We start from the raw sequence: 22969 nt of genomic DNA on the forward strand, positions 1-22969 counted from the left end.
ATTTTGCAATTGGCTTAAAAAAACAAAAGATGGTTATCTGAGTCACATTTTATAGCACAAAACATAAAACAAAACTCCAGTCAAAAACAAATGAGTTGACATTTTACCTCATCAGTGTTGTCTTCAAAATCAAAGGGAAAACAAAATAGAAAAAAGATCCGTATTTTTTTTATGGCCACTGTAGTCTACTTAGTTTTAATACGTTGTATAAAACAAAAGTCATATAGTCGCTTTTGTTGCTCAGCATTGGTTTCTGACGAGGAAATCCAGTTAGCAAAACATGCAAATTAACATTTTTTTAAGTAAATGTTACATCAAAACAAACAAAAATGTATTCTAATGTGTTTACAGTTCATTTCTCTGGAGCCGTTTGATCGATTGTTGTTTTTCGCAGCAACAGTGAACGCGTCACGGGCCCCTGATCCATTGATCGAGAGATCCAGGCGCCGGTGGGACTCCTTACCGTTTCCACGCCTCCTACTTTCACTCCCATTGTGGTGAATCTCCGGCTCTCACACACTTTGCCAGACTTCCAGGAGTTGGAACGACGACTGGAGGAGGGAACAACGCTGTGAAAGAAAGAAAAGGGAAAACCAGCATAAACATATCTACTTTTCCGCATGGATATCCCTCGCTCTCCTCGGGGACGTAAAGGAGGCGCGATGGTTTGCATTGCTGGGAGTACTTGAGTTTCTTGCCGGGGAGAAAGCGCACTCGTACTCTCCGCTGGAAAGTTGTGAAAAGAAGTTCCATTGAAGTTCTTGTTTGTTTGTTTTCCACCACCAGTTCGGTTCACACGCAGTGTTTCTTCCAGCGCTGTAAAACCTCCTGCCATCATGGCGAGGCGGACTGCGGAGGCTCAGACGCCGAGGACTCGCGCTGCTTTCCGGGATAAACACCTTCCCCTCCGCGGCGGCTCGGTGGCTTTTTCGTGGCGCCTCGCTTTGATTTGCTCGGCTCTCTCTTGCGGATACTGCGGAGCCGAGACGGAGTTTTCCATCCTGGAAGAAGCGCAAGTTTTGGCGGAGCAAATGAAAAAGCTGTCCTCACAGGAGCTGGGAGTTTTCACGATGCAGGTAATAAAATAGTTGCATTTCATTCACGTTTTGACCCTCACTTGGAGGCCTGCACCTGAAATACTATAGACAGAAGAGTCGTGTCGAGGAAAACATTGGGGTGTTATGAAACGAAAAGCTGTGGCGTTGCAGCGCTGAAGCAATGCTTTGAAGTTTGGGTGCATTAATGTGGAGCATCAGCACGCGGTCCTGCGATAAATCTCGATAAGGAATTACATCAGGAGACATTAACTAATTATGTGCAGACGGGATCCTATAATCAAGGTTAACAGGCTGTGTCTCAGAGCTGATTCATGTGTCTGCAATGCACTTAATTGTTTTTTGTTGTTTTTTGGGGGGGGGTGTCTAAATGCACCATTCACAGATTAGTCAGTGGAAATTTCCTTGTTTTCTTTTTATTTCTTGCGGATAATGGTTAAATCACAGATAAGGCCTTTCTCCCTCCAAGAGAGTCATCTAAAGTTCCTTTAGATGTGTTAATTGTTGAAATGCACCGATCAGCTTGTTGGAGATCGAAATGGGCCAATTATTTCTTAAATCTATTCTAATCACTGACAGCACAGATAGTTTATGTGGTCTTGTTAACCCTTTGGAGTTTGATAAACATCAGATAAAGGTTGTTGTTTTGCAGTAAAAAAAAAAAAAATCTGAAAATGTTCTGTGAATGCACAGATCAACAGAATGCTGCTTTTAATGTAATTCTGCATACAGTTGGTTTAAAAAGGCAATTGTTGATGACGTCTTTTAGAGATGCACCAATCCTGCTTTTCAGATTTATTTTTTTTCGTAAGAACTATAAAAGCCCAAAAATGAAAAAAAAGAACAATAAACAATCTGTAGCTTCTGAGAATGAGAGAGGCTTTAGTTTTGGAATCAGGAGAAAATTCTCACTATTTTGCATCAAAATGTACTGAACTGAATATTTTGAAGGTCTTGCTTTGCAGCAAATTGCAAATCTGTAAATGATGTCAAAATAAGAGGGAATTTCTTGACCCTTTTCTCTTTGAGATGCACTGCTGTATTGGGATTTCCGGGATTCTTCACAGCGTGACATGTCGATTGCCAGAGTCTGACCAGTTTAAAAGTATTTTATAAATCATGAAGATTAACAAATGTGCTCGATCATTTCTAGAGAAGAAAGTGAGAGATTTACAAGTTTATTTCCATTTACTTATTTACATACCCTGTCATGTCCATTTATGCAATGTGTCCTTAAACTTTATCAGATTTTATTTTTATTTTGCTAAACTTAAAACTAAAGTGCACCAGATTGCTGGTGTGTTCATTGACTGCAAATGGTGGGATTTCTTATTTTTGATGCATTTAATGAATAGGGGGTCTGCTGGTGATTGATCCACCAAACAAGGAAAAATCACCTGAGTTTGATTTTCAACCAATAAGTTGATGCATTTAATTTCCCTCAACTCTTCCCACTAATAAGGAGGATTTTATGTTCCAGCCGTAACTAATTGGAAGCAGACAGAACGAACACCTTTAAATCTATACCCTGTCATGTCCATCCATGCAGAATCCTTTAAACACACCAAATGGCAGGGTGTAGGGGTGGTGGCTGCTTCAGGGAGGGGAAGGAGGTTGGGGGGTGCTTTGCACTTCAGAGGCAGAGGGGCTCACAGGCCTGGAGCACAGAGGCAAGGCAGCGGGGGAGCCGAGGCCCCAAACGCTGTTTCATCTCCTCTGCCTCCACACTGAGCCGCCTTCATCCCAGCACCAGGAGTCGGCTTTGAGGGCTTCCTCTGATCCCGGCAGATCCGCCGTTGTCACTGCTCATCCCCTCCCAGAGCCCCAGTTTGTGCTCGCTCTCTTTCTCACTCTTATTTCTATTGCTTTGTCTCGACATTATTCCTGTTTTTTCCGCCTGCAAACGCAGAGAATTAATGGCTGCTTCTTTTTTTTCCCTCTCTCTCACATGACTGAAAAACCGTTCTGTCGACTACAAAGATGTAATTAATTAGAAGTAATTTTAGCTTTTGTCAGTCTCACTTTAAACTTTTATGACTGATTTAATATTCATACCAAAAGCGGCATTCAAGCGTCACTCCAGAGCATCGGGGTAAACTCCCCGGAGCTGTCATGATGTTGTATAAGCTGTGAGAATCTGTCGCGGCTGGAAGCTGAGCCGACTGATTGTGATGTGTTTTGTGCCGCCATAAATATAACAGACATGCATGCAGGGAAAACGCTCTGAGACTGCAGGAATCCGCTGGATGTTTGGATGAATCCTGAATTCAAACATTTTTTAGGATTTCAATTAAACTCTAATTTTTTATTTTGTTTTGCTATGTGGAGTTTCTTTCTTTTCTCTTCTTCTCTCCAAATGTTTTGTAACTAAAGAACATGACTGAATTTTTGCTTTTAGGAACTCCCTGCAGCCCTCACATGAGCTGCATGTGAGAAAGCAGCTGTCCAGATCAGCCTGTAAGAGATTCTGTGTGGATTTGATCCCATGAGCTTCCTGGTTCTGTTTGTGATGTGCAAGAAAGATTTATGGTAAATTAGAAGTGCTGTTTCTTTGCTTTTAGAGCAAAGATATCACTTAAAATTAGGCCGATACAGATTTTTACCTTTTTATAACTGATACTGTCTTGAGTTATAAATTGCTACGTATTGCTTTTTCTGTCATATATTCTTACTTCTTATAGGTTATGCTCAGGTACCAACACTTTCCTAGAGTGAGCATATAGTTTACTTGTACACAGTGCCTTGTTAAAGCATGCATGACTGTTAAACATTTTCACATTTTGCCGAGCTACAACTAATTTCAATAGGTTTTAGTCAGACATCAACATAATGTGCAGCATTTTGAAGTGGAAGGAAATTTGTTGTAGTTAAAAAAAATTTTTGTACTAAATCAAATTCTAAAAAATTGTATACTGCTAAACCAAATCCACAGCAGTCAGTTTCATTCAGAAATTCATTTTTTGGGAACTACAGTCCACCTGTTGGATCTATAAGTCCAGCTATTTTTTGAAAGCCTCAGAGTTTGTAGGAGAACATTAGAAGTTTCTGACTATCTCTGTATGAAACACAAGAAACAGGAAGGATTTTTTTTTACCCTCCTGCAAAACTGTAAAATAAAAACTGACATCACCATGAAAGCTCCCAACAACTTTAAATATACAATCCAAGTTCATACAGATATCCAATTGAGAATCTATGCGAAGACTTGAATTGATGTTCACATGTGCCCTCCATCCAGATTGCTGGAGCTTTTTGCAGAGATTTATCAAATCTTTCAAGTCAGTCTTGATTTTTCTGTACAGGACAAAGTATGGACCCAAGGGGACTGAACTGAAATGCACTCTACATTTCTTTGGAAGTTATATTTCAAAGAAAAATATATATTTTTAAATCTTTTTTTCTTCCACTTCACATATTCTTGACTTTATTGCTGGTTGTTTGTATAGAAGTGATGAAATTTATTATGAAAACATAAAAAAAATTATATTTTTTCTCTCAAGATACTTTACATCTCAAACATTTTTTTTGTTTCAGTGAACTTTGTGTAGAAAAGGGAGTTTGGTTTTTAAGCTGCGTGGTTTTTAAAGATTCAGTTTTGTAAAAGATTTCTGAGTGAGTGTCCCATAATCAGAATGTAAAATGTAATTGTAGTCATCTCTGCTCCACCCCTCTTTCTTTTACAGCTGTGTAATCTGAGGCTGGCCAGCCTGTTGCTGAGTTTCCCACGAGACGTGAAGGTGTACAGATGACACTTTGCTCTAGTTAGTGTTCATATTTCTTGAGTGTCATATCTAGGCAAGTTTTCTTTTTGTTTAAAGATTTTACTTCTCTCCTGCAGTTGGAGCATAACTGCAGAGTTCATTAAAAAGTGGTTTCTGATCAGATTTTTTTTCTATTTATAACTTCTTGTTGTTCATTTAAAATACACAAAATAGATCTTAAAGCTTTGAAAGTGTTCTGAACAATGAGCTTTGATTTGTTTTGGATGAAATTAATCTGTTTATTAGAAACACAATCACGATCCGAGTTGTTTGTGCCATTTTTAGCTAAACTTGTTCTTGATAATTAGCTCAGACAACTGTTGCTAGATTTTGTCTTTTTTTTTTTCTGGCCATGATTTTAAGCTTTTTCTTCATCTGCTGTTGATTAAAAGGGCGCCCCCTTTTGAATAGCAGTTGTATTGTCTATTGGCATACAGTCACTGGATCCAGGCAGGCTGCAGCCATCTTTAGAGGGTCCTAGTGGACAGGTATGGATTACAACATTTGGGAGGTATGAATTAGACTTTTTTTAGGGCAACTTTCTGTTATATACTCATGCACTACTGACAGGAAATATGACTCTCTGACTCCAATAAATGGGTTCTACCAGTTGAGGGTCATTGACATCTATTATGGTTGAGTCTGGGGTCAAAAGCTGCCATAGCATGGTCCCCTGAATCACTGGAGATCAGAACTACAATCAGTAAAAATAAGGTGTAATACAAAATTTAGATGACTGTACGTGTATTTCAAATTCTACATGCGATTTTAGCATTTTAATGAACATTTAACTATAATTCTGAATGCTGAACTGCAAAGGGAAATACAGACACACAATGGTTTAAATATTAGTCTAAAAACTGAGTTGTTTATGGTTACCAAGCTGTAGGAATGAAACTGCAACATGTTGATCTGAAATGGGGCCAGGTTGACCCATAAACTTGTCGGCACAAAATAAATATAAAATTGATTATGATTTCAGAAGGATAGAAGAAAAGGGAAAAGAGGAGATGATGTTGCATTAATGCTATGTTTAGTCTGTAACTTTTCTAGTTACGTTCAATCCAAGAGCTGTAGAGCCTTGTGGTTTTCCTACTGGTTTTCTATATCTTGGATTCAGAGGTTCCAATAAGTTTATCAGACACTCACTCCCCTTCCCTTTTTTTTTCCTGCTCCTCCAGCTTCTTAGTAACCTTCCATTTCTCATTTTACTACTTTTCTTTTTATTGTTCCTCAGCTGGATAAACACTGGCTCTGCTCTTTATCCTCCCTTTATATTGAACCAGTTGGAGAGAGTCGGGGGTGGGGGATTTGAGGAGATATAGCAGGGCATCAGAATTCCTGCTACGCTCTCTGCAGTAAAAGCTTCAAAGCTTTCTTGCGTCTTGCTGCTCTGCCTGCACGACTCTGAGCTCTATCAAGGTTACTTTTACATTCACAGACTCATTGCTTCATCTGGGAGCATTATTGCTTTATAATCCATTTTCTTTTTAGACTTGCGGCTAATTGCTGTGCTTTATGCATTTCTAGCCACAACCTTAACAACACAAAAACCTTAAATAAGTCAAGCAACTGTACATGGTGTTTTATACAAAAAAATTAATGCCATCTAGTGTTTGGGTTTTCGTCTCACCTGCTTTCACATGTCTTCAGGTTTACGGAGCTACAGGTGCTTCCCATTAGTCATCCTTGAACTGCACTGCGAGAGCAGAAATCGTCTTACACCTCCCATAAATCGTGATGAGTCTCAGTGATTTATAAGCCCTCAGAGGATTTGCTGAAATCTCTGTGCCTGTGTTCTCTTCCATAACTGTTATTGTTTGGAGTATTTTTCTTTTTTTTTTTTAAACTTCCTTGTTTTTAGGCAGAGCCATAGATTTTAATTCCCCTGTTACAGCTAATAAAAGAATATCTCCAAGCTTCAGTGTTTTTTCTTTTTCTTACTCAAATTTAAATATCACTCACAGTTTTGTGTGTTTGACTTTTAAGGTGCTTGGTTATAGTTGGTGTAAATTAAGGATTTTTTCCCCCTTGAGTCCCACTGGGAAATCAGTAAACTTTGAAAACATATAAAATCTCCTTTGTATCAACCTTTAAAGGTCTCGTCTTGTAAACAGACCTGGGTTTAATGAATCAGTTCTGTTGCATCTACCTCTAACGTAAAAGTTATGAGAATAGAACAAAAGACTCAATTTCTTAACATCTTCAAACAGTCCAACATTTTGACTTCTATGCACATATAGGAAAGTCGAACAAAATCCTTCTGTGAAACTGCCGTGAAACGGACGGTCTTTGGCCCTGAAGGGTCAACAAATTGCAAAAGGCCACAAGACTACAGCAAAAATGCATAACACAACAACAAAAGCCATAATGGGAGTTATGCTGCTAAAGGAACGTCTTGCTAAAATAGAAGTTACGCTTAACAGACATTATGCTAATGCGGACACTGGCTAAAGTGGACGATATGCCATCAGGTTTTTACAGCCTTTTTAGCATCGTTTCTTATAGCAAAACCTTACCTTTAGCATAACTTATGTTAATATAAATGTTTTTCAGAAACCACATATTCATTTGATAAAATGTACATTTCTATCAATCATAATTATGTGTCGGTGTACGTACAGCTCATTGCACTCTGTTAAAATGGAACACAAAACTGATGCTCCTCCCTATGTGCACCAGCTGTTGTGGTTTAAATCTCTGTCCTGATGTGGCCAGATCATTTATGCGACTGCTTTTTGATCCTTTTCCCACATTTCTGAGCAGAAATAGGGGCCCCCTCTGTGTTTGGCCTTGCCTGAGAGTGGTTTTGAAGTGTTTATGCAGCCCCTGCCATCTCTCACATTTTTCTGTCTGCTTTTGTCGTTTTTTTATGCCCTTTATCTCTTTTCGTCATATCTTAAACTGATCATCTCCGAAACGCAGAACGCCTGTCTAGTCTGAATATTTTTTAGGATAAAATCAGAGTGCGGTTGATTAGACAAAAACAACATTCTCTATCTGCAAAGTACGCTTTTTTGATGACTTTTTCCTGATATGCATCAAAATGCCACTTGCAGCTATCAGAAACTTGTGCTTGATAATCATAAATTCAATCCAAGCTTTGTTTTCAGTTGAAGTTTTGACTTCAACTCGTTATCAAACAAGATGATCAGATAGGAGTATCCATGTTCTGCATTCTGTTATAAAAATGCCCTACTTACAGCTTGTTTTTTAAAATGTTTGTCATACTTTCACTGCTGCTGTTCTGATTGGTGACGAGGTAGATTTTTGAGTAAGCAGAAAGTTGCGGTTACTTTTTGCCAATAGTTAGGTGTGGTGGTGGTAAAAATGGGACTGATTTCATGTTGGGGCCTGATTACCAAATCAGCACAGGAGCCACTTCATTGCAGAAGTCTCCAAAGCGACTTTAATCGAACCAGATGTCTGGCATTTCCTTGATTCACATAACTGCTTTCCTTTCCTTCAAACTGAAAATGACTGCCGTGACGGTCTCCTCTCCTTGTGTGAGGAACTTTAGACCCTAACAGGTTTGGATTCTCCACCACAAGAACTAAAAACCAGTGACTTTTTCTCAGAGGGAGGTTACTTAAGAAATATGATATTTTGTTTAATGCTTCTGCAGCATTTAGGGCCAACAAAGCCTTGATTTTTGTTAACATTTCGTCTGTGATTTGTATAAAAAGTTGAGCCATTGTTTACTTATGTTTATAAATGTATGGTTCTGAAGAACAGAATTCCTACAGTTTGGGTGTTTTCCAGGCCTGTTGAAGTATGGAAAAGTAACATTTCATCTCTAAAAGTTGTCCACACATCCAGTGTGAATCAATTTTTCCTGTATGTATCCATCGATATGTCCAACTATTGACTCGTTTCTTTCTAGCCATCTTTCCATCAATGTACTTCCTTCCTTTCATTTTCTTTGGAGTTCTTGAAGATTCCACATTTAAATGCAAGGTAGAACTACCTCGTAATCCATCCGTTTTCTTACACCGTTGTGCCTAGTGGGGTTGGGAGGGGTGCTGGTGCCTATCTCCAGCGAGACATTTAGGGCGAGAGGCAGGGTACACCCTGGACAGGTCGCCAGTCCATCGTAGAACTACCTTAAAATGCATGTGTAAAATAACACTGGAAAATAAGATTTTGCAAATGTGTGATGTTTTGTCATGGAAAATTTGGAAGAACCCTGGAAGCAACTGTTGTAAACTACACTTAATTACACTCACTTGTTCCAGATATGGAGCCTTTTGATTTCATTTGCATAGAACCAACTGTCTGTTTTTTATGAGCTAACTCGGTTTTTTAAGTGAGTTTTCTTTTTTCTGATACACCTCTCACCTCCATTTCTAGTTTTCTAGTTGTTGGTGTGTCCTTTCAGACTCCTGCAGGCCTTGCTGGGTGTGTTGCAGCAGAAACGATAAAACTGAAGGCCATCTTCTGGCCATGTGGGCCCAGATTCAAAATGAAGGAGCTGAAAGGAGTGGGGGTCTGGTGGTACAATACGCATTTGGGGGGACAAGCAGCAGAATTTAGAGACCAGCTCCCTCCCCCAGACGAGTTGAATTTGTTGCTTTCCCATCCCCCTCACACACACATGCACCCCTTCACACAATCCTGCAGAAGAGGCTTTGCATTCTCGATGAGGAGAGAGTTGGAACTCCTACTGTGTAGAAGCACATTGGACTTCTTTTCCTCGCAGTTTTTTAACCCCAGTTTTCTCTTCTTGCTTACGCCTGGTCTCTCTTACATTTTCAGTTCTAAGTTGCATACAGACACCTTTAAGGTTTCTGAAAGTTCCTTTGTGAGGTTCAAAGATCCATCCATACTTTATACCTGCCTGTTTTTTTGTGAGAGAGTACTTGCATATTCTCGGGTAAAGATGTGACCTTGCATATGCAACAGCAGCCTTCCGGGATGTTCCCTGAGGCAGACAGCAGTTCAGAGAACAGGAGGGAAAAATGCTAAATTAGGTGAATGGGTTGGGAAAGAGAAGATTCAAAGAGATTTTGTGCAGCCGATTCAGTCTCTGCATATCAGGCTGTCATATTGTGGAGTCTGAGACTCATGTATGAAAAAACAGTCAGTGCAGTCTGTTGTCAGTTCCCGAGGAGCTAAAACACTACTCAGAGTTCAGGGTCACAGAGTCATGGAGGTCAGCTCAGCTGATTTAACTTCTTTCTGCGCAACCATTTATAAGTCTGTTGCCACATGGAAATTTAGGATCATGAAAAATTTAAACCAGACCTGTGCAAAGTGTACAAACTCTTTTCTCTGACTAGTAGCTCTTCGAATTGTTTAACAGTGTCATAAAAATTCAGTGCTGCATGTTGACAACCACTCCTACAGTGTGAAGAAATTGTTGAACTGAAGTTCAACTTTAGGATGTACGGCATAAACTGTGCCAGTCAGAAGTTTGTGCAGTGCATTGAAAGTTCAGGTTCACTACATCCCTCCCCCATCAACACAAATTCAAAATTATACATAAAAACCTGGGTTATGTTACATGACTGCTTCATTCTAAAGCAAGGTGGGGATCCAACATCTTCTAGTTCATGTTGGGCTTGAGCTGTGATGGTTTCGTTTGTTTAGTTGGGTAGTGGAAGTGTGTGGTTTCTTTGCAACTTTCTAAAGGACTTTTAAGCAAATATTGGGGTTACAATGGAGTACTAGTTTATGCAGGATAAGGGAACACAATGATAGCTAAGTTCCCTGAATACTTAAGATTCCCTCCAAAAACACTTTCTACTGTCTACTTTAATAGTTCAGACACAAAATATGCCCCAATATGCAGTATTGTGCACCTTGAGTGTGCCACAAAAATTTATAAAAATCAAGATTCTCATTCATTCACAATCAATAGACATCCCAAAATATGTTTCAAAACGTACAAATTAAAACAAATATACTTACTGTTAGTGAGGGCTGTCGCAATAGGCAATGAATACATGATTAGTTAAAATGAGCTCAATTTCCATTTGCATGATTCATTGTTTTTCTCTTTCTCCTATATCTACAAAAAAATTAACAGAAGTCTTTAGTCTGGTGCTTTGGTCTCAATTAGGCTTTTTTAAAGGACAGTTATGTTGTTTCTGTTTTATTTATATATTTTGGATATTTAAAATGTCTTCCAGAGTTAAACCTTCATTTGAATTTAGAGGTTATTGATATTTGAGAATGTCTTCATGTATTATTGTGCCATTACCATTATATTATTAGAAAATTGTCTCAAAACAACATTATCTTTTAACACAATAAATTCAATTTCTGGGACAAAATTGTATCCAGCAAAATTTGCTACCGTGACAGGCCTACTATTAGACACCATTGTGTAACTATGCGGGACCAAGAAGCTGCTACTAAAGTGTTTGGCTGTTGTTTTCAGGCATAGTGGAGCTGCCAGCTTCTGTAAAAGAAATCTAGAGTTTTTTTCTTAAAGCTTCAACAGCAGTCTAAGATGATATCTTCCTCACTGGCCCTAGTTATGCTTTGGTCTGTCTTCCACATCATCCTGATCATCTCCTGTGTCCTGGTGTTGTTGTCTTTGGGTTGTGTTATGTGGAATCGTGTCCTCTGCTATTTCGTGTTTGCTGTTGTTTTTTTCCCCTCCTTTCTCTACCTTTGAAGATGAATCAGTAGGTGACCTGTGCTGATCAGTTGAACTTTGCCGCCTATGCCTGAGCCTCAGTAAGACGAGGCTGTTCTGAAGATGAAAAGATGTGCGGTGTTTGTATTTTGCTGGAGGAAAATGGCAAAGTCGGGTTGGGGTGGGAGAAGCAGCTTACTAATTAGGAAGCAGAGAGGAGCAGTCGGGACTTTGAGATTGAGATAAAACATAAGATTATGCCTACTTACACTATTGTTTCTTTTACAAATACACCACAACAGTTGACATAAACACAGACACATATTTCAGCATATAGAGCAGCTGCTGCTTGGATTAGCTATTGCTAAGATCTCTCTCTACTAGAAATATGGCTTATATGATGTAGATGACCTATGCGTAAAGGAAAATTAGCAAGAGAAAAGAACCATTCTGATTGTAGTTCTTAAAATTTCAATTAACACTTCAATTATATTTTTTTATTTACAGCAAATGTGGAAATGGTGCATAAAAATAGCTTCTTTTAGATAAAAATCCTAAGACAAATAATTTATATAAGATAATGTCTTCTTTGACCAGTAATATATGTAATACGTTAGTATATGCACTTTGATCACTGGCTAAGCCAGGTTGTGGTGGATATTTTGGACAAGTGTGAAGAGTGTAGAGATGCCATAGCTACAATGCATAGGCTGCTGTGGAATATACACAGTTGGCCTTGAAATGTCTTAATGATGAGTGAATTGTAGGGTTATTCAATCTCATACTCTGCTCCGATGAAGATTCGCTCACCTATGCATGTTAATTGCTTGAGGTGGACCCTACAGTAGGGCATTAGCACTACTTTTCAAAGTAATTCATCTAATTATTATTTGACTAGATGGGTGCTTACTGAAAATGTAGAGACTGTTCTTGAATGTTCATTCACAGATAGTCAGCTGGTTTATAAGAATGATGGGGGATAAAATAAGAACGCTACTTGACGTACAAATTCGCTTGCACTGTCTTCATCCAATAAAACGCACTCTAAAATTGATTCCTATATTGGATAAATTACACATTAAAGTGCATTACATCTCCAAAGCAGAAAAAAATGTACCGGTAAGTAATGGTGAAATTAGTTTCTATTTGCAAGGTTTATAAGTTAGCAGCCCAGTTTTGGGTCTTTTATCATCATTTGTAGTCTGTATGTCTGAAAGTTTCTTTCCCCAGATGATTAGCTTGGCACCAGCATTGGCTGGTTGGTTTCATGCCAATTTTTCTCAGTCTTTCAAGCCCAGAAGTTGGCGGGTCATTGAGCTGGACTTGGCTTCTGGCATCTCTTGGCAGTGTTACTGGAAATCTTGCATCCCCTTTTGAACATTTGCTGGAACTTTGTTGTTTTTTTTAATTTCAGACATGTTAAAATTTAGAAATGCTGAGTTTTAACAAGATCTGTCAAAAGTAAATGTGTTGCCTCACCCAAAGAATTTCGTTCCTTCTATTTTTACCCTGGTGTTGATTGCTTTTGCTTACACAACTACGGGAAAATCATTTGTGTGTAAAGGAAAAACAATAATAACAAAATCTAACTGAGCAAAATTGATAAGAGGGAAAGAATATACTGTAACTTGCTGGTTTGAAAAACAGACAAGTCCATATCTTCAAAATTTGGTTGTCAGTGTATTTGTGGGGTTCTTGCTTGGTTCCTTTTACTAAAAATACCTGTTCTTTAAAATAAGGGACAGCCAGATCTTTTCCAGGCCAGTAGAACGTAACTGGTTTATCTGATGCAGAACTTAAACAGTAATTTGTGAGATTTGATTTTCTGTTTCCACTTGTTTTTGAATCTCTTATTATGAATGGTGAGTTGTTTGATTGTCCTGGCATGCATGCATTTTCATATTAACAGTCACAAAAGCTTGCTGTATGTCCATATATTCCATTTTAGGACTTGTCAAGACTTCTTTTAACATCTTGCAGCCATCTTCCAGTGTGAACTTACTTAGACGCCCAGAACTAAGCATGTTGGAAGTATTCTGGAATACTCTCCACTTGGATAATATTTCTGGAGAGCAGAAAAGTTGATTAAAGATTTTTTTTTCATACCTCACTAGACTCAAAGGTTCCTACAGCACTTCTTTCTGAATTACTCATACTGCCCTGTATTACATATCCATATGTGCTAACATTTTAGGAAAATGCACAGGCCAGTGTAGGATGTCCTAATTTTCCACATGACTACATGTCTCCATAATATTCAGATTTCTTTTTTGATATTTAAGAAATGCAGAACCATGCAGTTTGATTGACGCACTGCTGCAGCTGAAATGCCAAATGGGAGATTCTTCTTTGAGAGATTCAGTCATATGTCTCCTGCATATGTTGTGAGCGAAGCATTGTGCTCTCCTACTCGTCACATTTATGACAGCGAAGCCTTTTGCTATTTACATACCAGGAACTTGTGAATGTCTTTGGGGAACTCCATTCCTCTGTTCGTTCTCGGAATTCTGCACACGGCAGCGATTGAATCGTGAATCTGAATGGGAGAGAGCTTTCCAATGTTTAGACAGCCCAGAAAAAAAAGAGAAACTTGATACATATTCAGCGGACAACCCCAACCCCATACACCTCTTACATAGTTGACATGCTGGTGCAGAGGCGCTGTCAACCACTCTGTATAGTGTATCTTGCTGAAATATTCCCCAACCAATGAAAAGCTTCCTAAATGTCTAGACTGATGCTATTATGAACTAATGTCAGCTATTTTAAAGGGTTTTATGTGACTGAGATTAGTGCATATAAAAATAAACTGAATCCCAGCATCATCATCCATGTGTGCTATATTTAATGAGGTGTTTCTTGATGAACTGAGGATGACACTAAGGGAATTTCAAATCTACTTCTGTTCTCTAGGGGTTTACTAAAGCTGTGTTTTTCAGTTATGGTAACAATGAATTGCACACCAGTTGGTTTTAATAGATTTGGAGGATTATATTTTTAGATTATAGAGTAGCCAAACATTGTAGGCAAGGTAAAGGAAAAAATATAAATTTATGTGCAAATTCTGGTAGCACTTAGAATAGCAAATTGATACAAATTAGATAAATTACTCGTATTCTGATAGAAGATCTGTTTTTAGAAAAAGTATTTGTCTTTTTATGTACAATGAATAGGTTACATTTCCAGCAAAAGCTTTATGTGTTAGTTGATATGAATATTGACCCTGCATGATCCAAAACCCAACAGGTTTGCATTTCCTGTCCTTTGTTTCTTTTTTCTCCTCTATCTTTTTCCTTCTCGTACTTTGATCTCAATCCCAAACAACAACTCTCTTTGATCTTTTCAAACTGATTGGTTGCTTTATAAATCACTTTACTAGTCAGTGGTCTCATCCTTATTTTTCTCCTCTTCCTATTTTATCCATAATCGTTATTTTTATAATAACTTCCAAACTGTCCTTTCTTCTTCATGCTGGCATTGGTCTCAGGCAGATTTTGTTTTCTGAAACTAGAGAAAATTATATATTTTTTTCTATTGATGCCCATCCAAATGCATTTTGTGTATTTAGTTTAGCATCCAATCCTCTTAGAATCTTTGAATTTGCTTTATAGAGTTTCTAGCACTTTTCAGATGTAGGCTGGTCTGCTGGGTATATGGCATTAAAAGGCTGTTTAATGTGTAAAGTTTAAATCTGTTACTCCTTTTGTCTTTATAGACCTATTGGTGTATTTCTTTTGCAAAACAGTCAACCGTTGCTTGATGTTTTCCCTCCTTGCACAGCTCCCAGCTAACACAAATAATGTCTCTTTTTAATGAGCTCATGTCATAAAGACTAATGCTTTCTTACTGTAAAGCATATTATTCTCTATGTTGCATTATTTCTTACCAGGAGTGATGAATTAAAAAACATTCTGGCATTGCAGCTTTAAAAATTTAAGAGGTAGTGAAAGCTGAATTAAGTTACAAACTGCAACCAATTGGATGCAACAGTCTATCCCCAAACAACCATGACTGCTAAACTCACAATAAGGCCTAAAAAGTACTTTTTAGGCCTTACTTGAATTTGACTTTGCTATCAGAACACGTTTTGTCTCAAGGTCTTGGTTTAAAAGTTTTACTCTCTGTTTGATGGAGTTGCACTCTCATATAAGATTTGTTGTACACTTATCAGGAGGAGACCATTTGACATGTTCTAGATTCTTTTGAATGCCCTGAAGTAACTTTTACTGTATCATCTTTTCCTCTTTTATGTAGTTAATTGATTTTGGAATATTTCTCAGCTTTTTGATTTTGAGTGATTTTGTTTGCCTTTGCACAGTCTTGCAATGTAATGTGCTGCAACAAAATTGAAACAACAATTCTATAAGTATTAGATTTGGTCACGACTATATTGACTATAACAGAGACTAAATAAACTGAAAACTGAGTTTGTGTATCTTGGTGTAATTTTTTTGAACCCAATGCCATTTTTTTAATGCTAGATTGCATAAGGAGAAGTTTCTTCAACCTTAGCGTCATACCTCTAACATTCAAACCTTAGCAACGACCACAATATTTACAGTGGCCTTGTGAATACATTTGAGGTAATGTATGTTATTTCATTAGATAGTTTTTCTTTCGGTCATGTAAAAACAGGTCAACAAAGATTATCAAGTCAAGGTTGCTGAAGTTTAGCTTTTCAAAGGTAAAACCTCTATTATATGACTCTTAATCCTCTTCTTGGTCTCCAATGATCAGTGAGTGGAACTGCCCTGAGAGTACATGTGTTCGAACAAAGCCCCCTCTCTGCAGAGACCTTTATAACACGCCAGACATGAGCTCACATCTTGCTCAGAAACCTGAGGAGACCACCCCAGAATTTTTTCTTTCTTCCTGGTCTCCTACTTTTATGCTTCTTATCTCTATACAATCTAAACGTTCTGCTTTTTTTCACACGCTGTCCCCTAATGCTTGCCTTCATTTTGCCATTCCAACGGTTAATCAGCCTAAAACAAGAGCCATCTTTCAGTTTGATTAGATCCAGGCAGCATTTTTATGAGCTCGCTGATTACTTAGCAGCGTTTTTCTCAGAATATACACTGTTATTTTTGTCTCCTTGTGCTGAGAGCATTGAAGATTTATCTGTTCATCTCTACAGTAAAAGGTTCAAGAGCCACATCTGAAAGCCCTTCCAGGTGTGTCCAGGAATTTTATGATAATCTGGTCTAAATTTGCAAGGTGTTATTTACAGTTGAAGTCAGATATTTAAAGAAAATGAAAAGACGCCTACAATTTTTTTTCTCAGTGTGAAGTATGATCAGACTAAACTGATCTTGTTTTAGATCAGAATTACCAAAATGATTTCTATTTGCTAAATTTCAGATACCTTAGTGAGAGCATTTTATTTAGAGATTTTCTTTTGTAATTTCATCAGACCAGGTGTATGCGGTGTGTGTGAGAGAGACATTTCAAAACATAACAATGTTATATTTTAGTTTTTTGTCTCTACTGCAGCATGTAGCACACTATCACAAGATATTATTACAGTTATAAATTGTCATATGAAATTGAATTGAAAGTGTCTTCTTTAGTTTATATTATTTTGGTCTCCAAAGTGTGGTGCTGAAAAAGATTGAAAAGAACTTGAATTTTACTATGGGAAACAGATGGTTTGCATAAACCAGACCATCTGCATAAACCATCTAAGACCATATGACTTTCTTTTTGCTTAGCTGAAAGAGAGACACTTTTTTAAACAGGAACAATATATCAACAGTTTTATTGGTTTCTATTTGTTTTTATCTTCTTTTTTTCTCTGGACAGTGCTTACAGCCTATCAGTGTTGGTTCTGTCACACACTTGTTGGACTTCATTTGATATAACTTGCTAAAACAGATGGTATGAAGCAGAGGTTATGTTGTGGATATCAAGATGTTCATGTTGTTTTGACAGCTTTTTCCAAGTCTTGGTGTTGTAATGGACTCAATTACATTTTTCCTGGTTTTGATCCAGGATGTCTTGAACTTTTTCTGAAAACTACTGTATAGCAGCAGTAACATTGTCTTTTACTGAAACAGACTTTGAAACTCCTGATTGTATTGAAATGCAACAAACAGCGTTTAGTTTTTATGTACTGAGGAAGAGAAAACAAGAGTTAATTCCTCTCCCTCAAACAGCTGCCTTCACTAGCTGTGCCTGTGGCTAATGCTAAGTTAGTTAACATTTAACTGTAACAGATGTTTCTATTTAGCTTATTAACTGCTTGTGAGACATTTTAGATGAGTGCCATGTAGCCAGTGCTCTACAATGATCTGAAACGTACAGTCAAAACATGCAGTAGAGTAATTTAGGTCAAAGTAGATTGATGTTAAAATCAGTGCTGGATAACATTTATTTTAATTTATTTTCCCAAATTAAATATTTTTATTTGTTATATTTTAAATGTTTATTACGCAGATTAAGAAATCTCTATTTTTAACACTATTTTATACAATTTCAACATTTAAGCAAGAAAAAAGGGAATTAATGAAATGAAATGAATGTGATTCTAAAAAGCATTCTTTCATCCATCCGTTCTTAATTCCTTCCACCACACAAGGTCTACAATATTCAACATTATACATTGATATCCATTTTTATTGCCAACTTCAGTGATTCCATCCACAATTTCTGCAAGTGAAGTCATCATATGTCCTCAGTTTGAATGGCCCAGTCAAAGTCCAGAGATAAATTCAATTAGGAATCTGTGACAGAACCTGAAAATTGATCTCCAGAGGCTCTTTACCCAACTTCACTTAGCCGACAGGCAGCGTAGGTCAAAAGGTTCAGACTGACCACAGACTAATTCAATATAATTGATTGCTAAAGTCTGTGTTAATCTTAAGACTGTGCAAGTAAATAATGTCTTTCGACCTTATAACTCCACACATTCACTGTTTGTTGTTTGCATGCCAAAGCAACAGTTGATGAGCCATTTGATTGAGAGAACTTTTCATGGTTTCCAAACAAAGGCAGAATTTTCTCATTACTGTGTGTTCTGTTGTTGGAAGAAGTTGACTGCTGTGTGTGAGGTTTTGTTTTCCTCCCCCTTTACTGCCTGATTTTTATCACCTTAATGGAAGTGCCTTGGTATGCAGCTTTGATCGCTCTTTCAAATCTTTTCACTCAGGCTCCACTTTAACAGCAAGTTGTTACTCCCATAATGCACCACAGAACTGGCGCTGCTACAGATGCAAGGTGTGTGCACGCTGTTGCTTCCAGGCTAAAATCAAGAAAGACAAATGTCAGATATTCCATTGGAAGCCTAAAAAGGTCTGCAACACATTTCTGAGAAGCTTTATTAACTTATACGGCCATGGATTTTGAACATATTTAATGTTTGTTCCGAGTTGCGTCACTGTATTAAAATTTGCTTTCATAAAGTTTTATTACATGCAATTAGTCTGACACGATTAATGTGTGGTTGCTGTGGCCCGAGGCCATGTTATTTAACGATTGCATTACCTTGACTTCAAAGACCTTATGTAGTGAAAAGCATAAAGTAATGGCTTGTGCCCAATGCTCCTCACCACATGCACTTGACATTTGCTCTCAAGAAAAATTTGGAAAATAAAGTGTCATTCCATTTTTCTGTGTTGGTGTTATTGCTACATCCCTGTGGAGATTGTGTTGGAAAAACTTGAGACAGCTTAGTGCAAAATAAATCACTGGTTGTTGGAGGTCCTTTTATATATTTGGCATTTTCACATGCAGAGTACTGTTTGAATACAAAATGTTAAGAACAAATACATTTACCTTACTGTCTTGTTTTTGGTTTTTGTCTTGTCATGTGGCTTTAGTGTTGGTCTGCAGATCACTTCTTCTTATGCTTCAATCCTTTGTTCTGCAATTAAGACTTGTGAGTTGTAATTTGTCTGTACTTCTGTACCACCTTCAGACCAGAGTTTGTACTTCTATAACAAACCCGATGTATTGCTAACTTGCTCAGTAAAACACACAATAACACACAGGGCTTTTTTGCAAGGTGCTTGCCTGCCATCAGTGGCAATTTGTGGTTCAGCGTTCTGCCACAGGGCTTTTTATTTAGGCCGAGGAATTTAACCATCAGCCACATTAAAATCTGCTCTAACTTGTGAGCCTCTGCCATTTAGTGTAATATTAAGCTTTTGAGATGGTACCCATTAAATGTGTTTTTATGAAGCACAAAGTGGTTTCAATCACTCTGGTAGATATGTCCATCTTAATTAACCCCCAGAGCTTCATGCATAAAGTGTTATTGGCACTGTATGGGCTTATCTACTACAGAACTTGTTTTAAAAGTGTACGGTGTCAAGGTTATGTTCTATTCTTCTCAGAAGAAAAGAACTTTACTCTGTTTCTTGGAATCATCCAGGGTATCATTCTTGACTCTTTTCTTTTTGTGCATCTGTATATCCTCCTGACATTTCTGACATTAGTGGAATATCGACGAAGTTTTGCACATATTTGTGATGGAAACACGGCAACTGTCACACTTAAGTGATGTGTTTAATTCTATGCACATTAAAATAGATTCAGTTGATTTCACCTGGACTGCTTTGTTGTACCACTTTTGATTGATCATCAGATATCCAATTTGTTATTTTTGACCTTTTAATGAAATGTCTAAATATCATTTTGAATTGTTCTAAAAGTGTTTCTGTCCTGTTTTTTTCTTTTGTTCTGATCATGTTGGTGTCTGCCCTGTTTTTGGAACTACTTTCAGACTGAGGATTTTATTTGTTGACTTTAAGTGCCACTTTCCATTTCAAGGATCTTACTGGTCCTCACAGACTGGCAAAGGCAACACAGTTTTAGTTATTGGCTCTGTAGTGACTGTAGAACGTGAAGAAGATGCTGATTACACATATTTGGCAATCATGTATTTTAGTTAAATAAAATGTGATTCTGATGTGTGTAAATTCATTCTAAGCCTCCAGTTGATCATGCTTTTCTTCTCTTCACATGCAACTCCTCCCCACTTCTTCTCTCTCCACCCCACTGTCCTCCCCCCTTTTTTACCCTCACATGTGGAAAGCATTATATCCTGTCTGGTGGAGAGGGAGAGCAAACAACTCGGACTGAGAGCCTCCTGGGGGAGGCATAGGGAGGTGCTGCAGATCCTGTTGGGGTAGACGTACTGGTAACTCTCCCTGGGCCCTGATGGTGTACTGTCAAAAGCGAGTCTTGTTGTTTCAGAACCACAGCCCCACCAGCTGACAGGCTTCATCCTCCCACTTCACTGGAGTGGAGGAGAACCTGGTTGAATGAGGTGGTGGAAGAGAAAGAAAGTCCAGTTTCTCCCAAAGTACTCACTGTGGTCGTAGATTAGAGACACTACTTATTTATTTAAATACACATGTTCATGTTTTCTACTCTTTATGTTTATGGCAGATTATTATATATATTTTTTTAACATTAGGAGATGCATCAAAATAACAGTCTGTTGCAATGCTTTCAAATAAAAAAAAAAATCTGTTCTTTTAGTCTTTTATTGGGTTTCTCTACAGGGCAAGTCAAACGAGATCAAAATAGTACAAGAAGATCAGATTTTCATTAAAATGCTTAACAACAAAAGACACAAAAGTGTTACTGTGGACATACTCTAGTCTAAAACTTAGTCCTTCTTTTTTTGCATTCAACAATAGTCTGTTTATAGCTAAATATACGCTGAGGAACATGGGACCTGCCACTGAAAGCAAAGTTGGATCATGCAGTAGATATACCCTGAAAGTCCAAAGTCACTTTCTACTTATGACTTGATAAGACTTTGTAGTCAGTAGTGAAAAGTCACAATTTTACTGTCTCTGAAGCTTTAAGACGTAGAACTTTAGGAATTCAAGTAAATAATTTACTTTGCCCAAACCCTAACCCTAGTTGAAGCAGTAACAGGGAAAAATTGATGAAAATGTTATTGTGCGTTTGCGTCTGTCAGATAATTTTACATGTCTGGCTGGGTTAAATATAAATAGAGTTGAAGGGCAGTTTAACTTATATTAGCTGTTAAAACAAGCTTTGTTATATTGACTATATTGAAGAATCAAAAGTCAAATTTTAGTGTGTGAGAGCACCTTTTAATGTTTGTGATGTTTTTTACTTAACAGAAAAAAACTGTTACTTCAGACCAGCCTGAAGTATCAGGTTTTCAATAATTATGATTTAAATAAAAACTACATTCCATCAGACTCTTCCTACAGTCTAAATGCTTTTAACGAGATGTGGAAAAACAGCTGAAGGAACTGGAGTTTCCTCTGGTTTTATTGAGCTTAAAGTTCTGCTGTACATTGCCAGCTGGCTAAAAGAAGGTTTCTATGATTTCTTTTCCTCTGATTATAAGAAATATAACAGCTTGTTAAACTATAAAAGTTAGAATAGCAAAACGAGATTAAAAACTTCCTCTAATTTTATTTGGGGGTTAATTTTTTCTTGTTGTGTGTCAGAATAAGAAATGATTAATCTTAATGGAACTAATAATCTGCGTATTTATATTAGCTTTGTGGCGGTCAGAATAATTACTGTTTGGCTATACATTTGTGTCAGATTTTTAAATAGAGATCCAATTAAACTGTAGCATATTCACCAAGAGAAGTAAATCATAGTGAATATTTTACATTGCTTCATTTTCTATTTCCAGATTAGATTATTTGAAAGTGTTTCCAGGATGAACAAATATTAGAGAATCAAAGCGTTTTGTTTGTACATAAGAACCAGCATTTTCTTGTCCTTTTTGGCTGAGACTTAAAGGTGTTTTGTGAAGAGCGGGTCCTCAGTGAGACACCACCAGAGGCTCACCAGAGATCTTACGTGAGCTTGATGGACAATTTTGTACATTAGTGTGCTGCTATGAGTACAAGGATTTATGTTTTTATGGGTTTGTGCAGTAAAGATTTGACATATTTTCCAAACAGCCAGTAAACATCCAAAAATAGATTCTCCACACACACCACACACACACACCACCCCCACCCCCCACACACACGCATACTCACCACCAACACCCAGACCATCATAGTAGGTGGGCTGAGGCTGCCTGCGGTGGTCTGTTGGGTCGATTCAAATTAAATTGACCCCCGTCACCCTTAAATGCAGCAGTGAGCAGTTGGTAGACACTGACAGCTTGTCATTTAATTAACCAACCTTCTTCACAGTGTTGAGATTGAGACATGCTAAATTAGCTACAGTTTGGTTCCTCTCTGGCCTTTATGGGTGAATATAGAAACTCTGCTTTGACTTGATTCCATTTACAAAAACTAATCCCTATTTGGTCATTTCTTTTATGGTGCTGTCAAAATCCTGTTAAGATCTGATTCTTATCCTTAGGATCTAAACTTAGGAAATCCATGAAGATCTTGTTTGTGGCATACGATGAGCTGTATCAGGTTTTTGGAAAGAAATTTATTAGACACATCCAGGAGTGTTTAGCAACTGCACAATCTTTGTGAGTAATTTATAAACGTACAAAATATGTCATTTCTCACCGTGTCTGATAAACATTCCTCAAAAATTTTAATGTCACCTGAACATAAAAACACCAGATTGTGGAATCATTGAAGCAAAATATCAGCACTGCTGTC

The 22969-nt window shown here is 37.6% G+C and overlaps 1 protein-coding gene across 1 annotated transcript in view; it reads left to right on the top strand.

The window, feature by feature from the left end:
- The first annotated feature begins 836 nt into the window (after positions 1–836).
- The window catches only part of cachd1 (cache domain containing 1), a 79727-nt gene continuing 57594 nt past the window's right edge, over positions 837–22969 (top strand). The window contains exon 1 of the mRNA XM_032571708.1: positions 837–1076. Within this exon, the coding sequence (XP_032427599.1) occupies positions 837–1076 (240 nt within the window). The remainder of the gene's footprint in view (positions 1077–22969) is intronic.

The sequence above is a fragment of the Xiphophorus hellerii genome, chromosome 9 (genome assembly GCF_003331165.1).
Source record: "Xiphophorus hellerii strain 12219 chromosome 9, Xiphophorus_hellerii-4.1, whole genome shotgun sequence".
NCBI classification, from domain to species: Eukaryota; Metazoa; Chordata; class Actinopteri; order Cyprinodontiformes; family Poeciliidae; genus Xiphophorus; species Xiphophorus hellerii.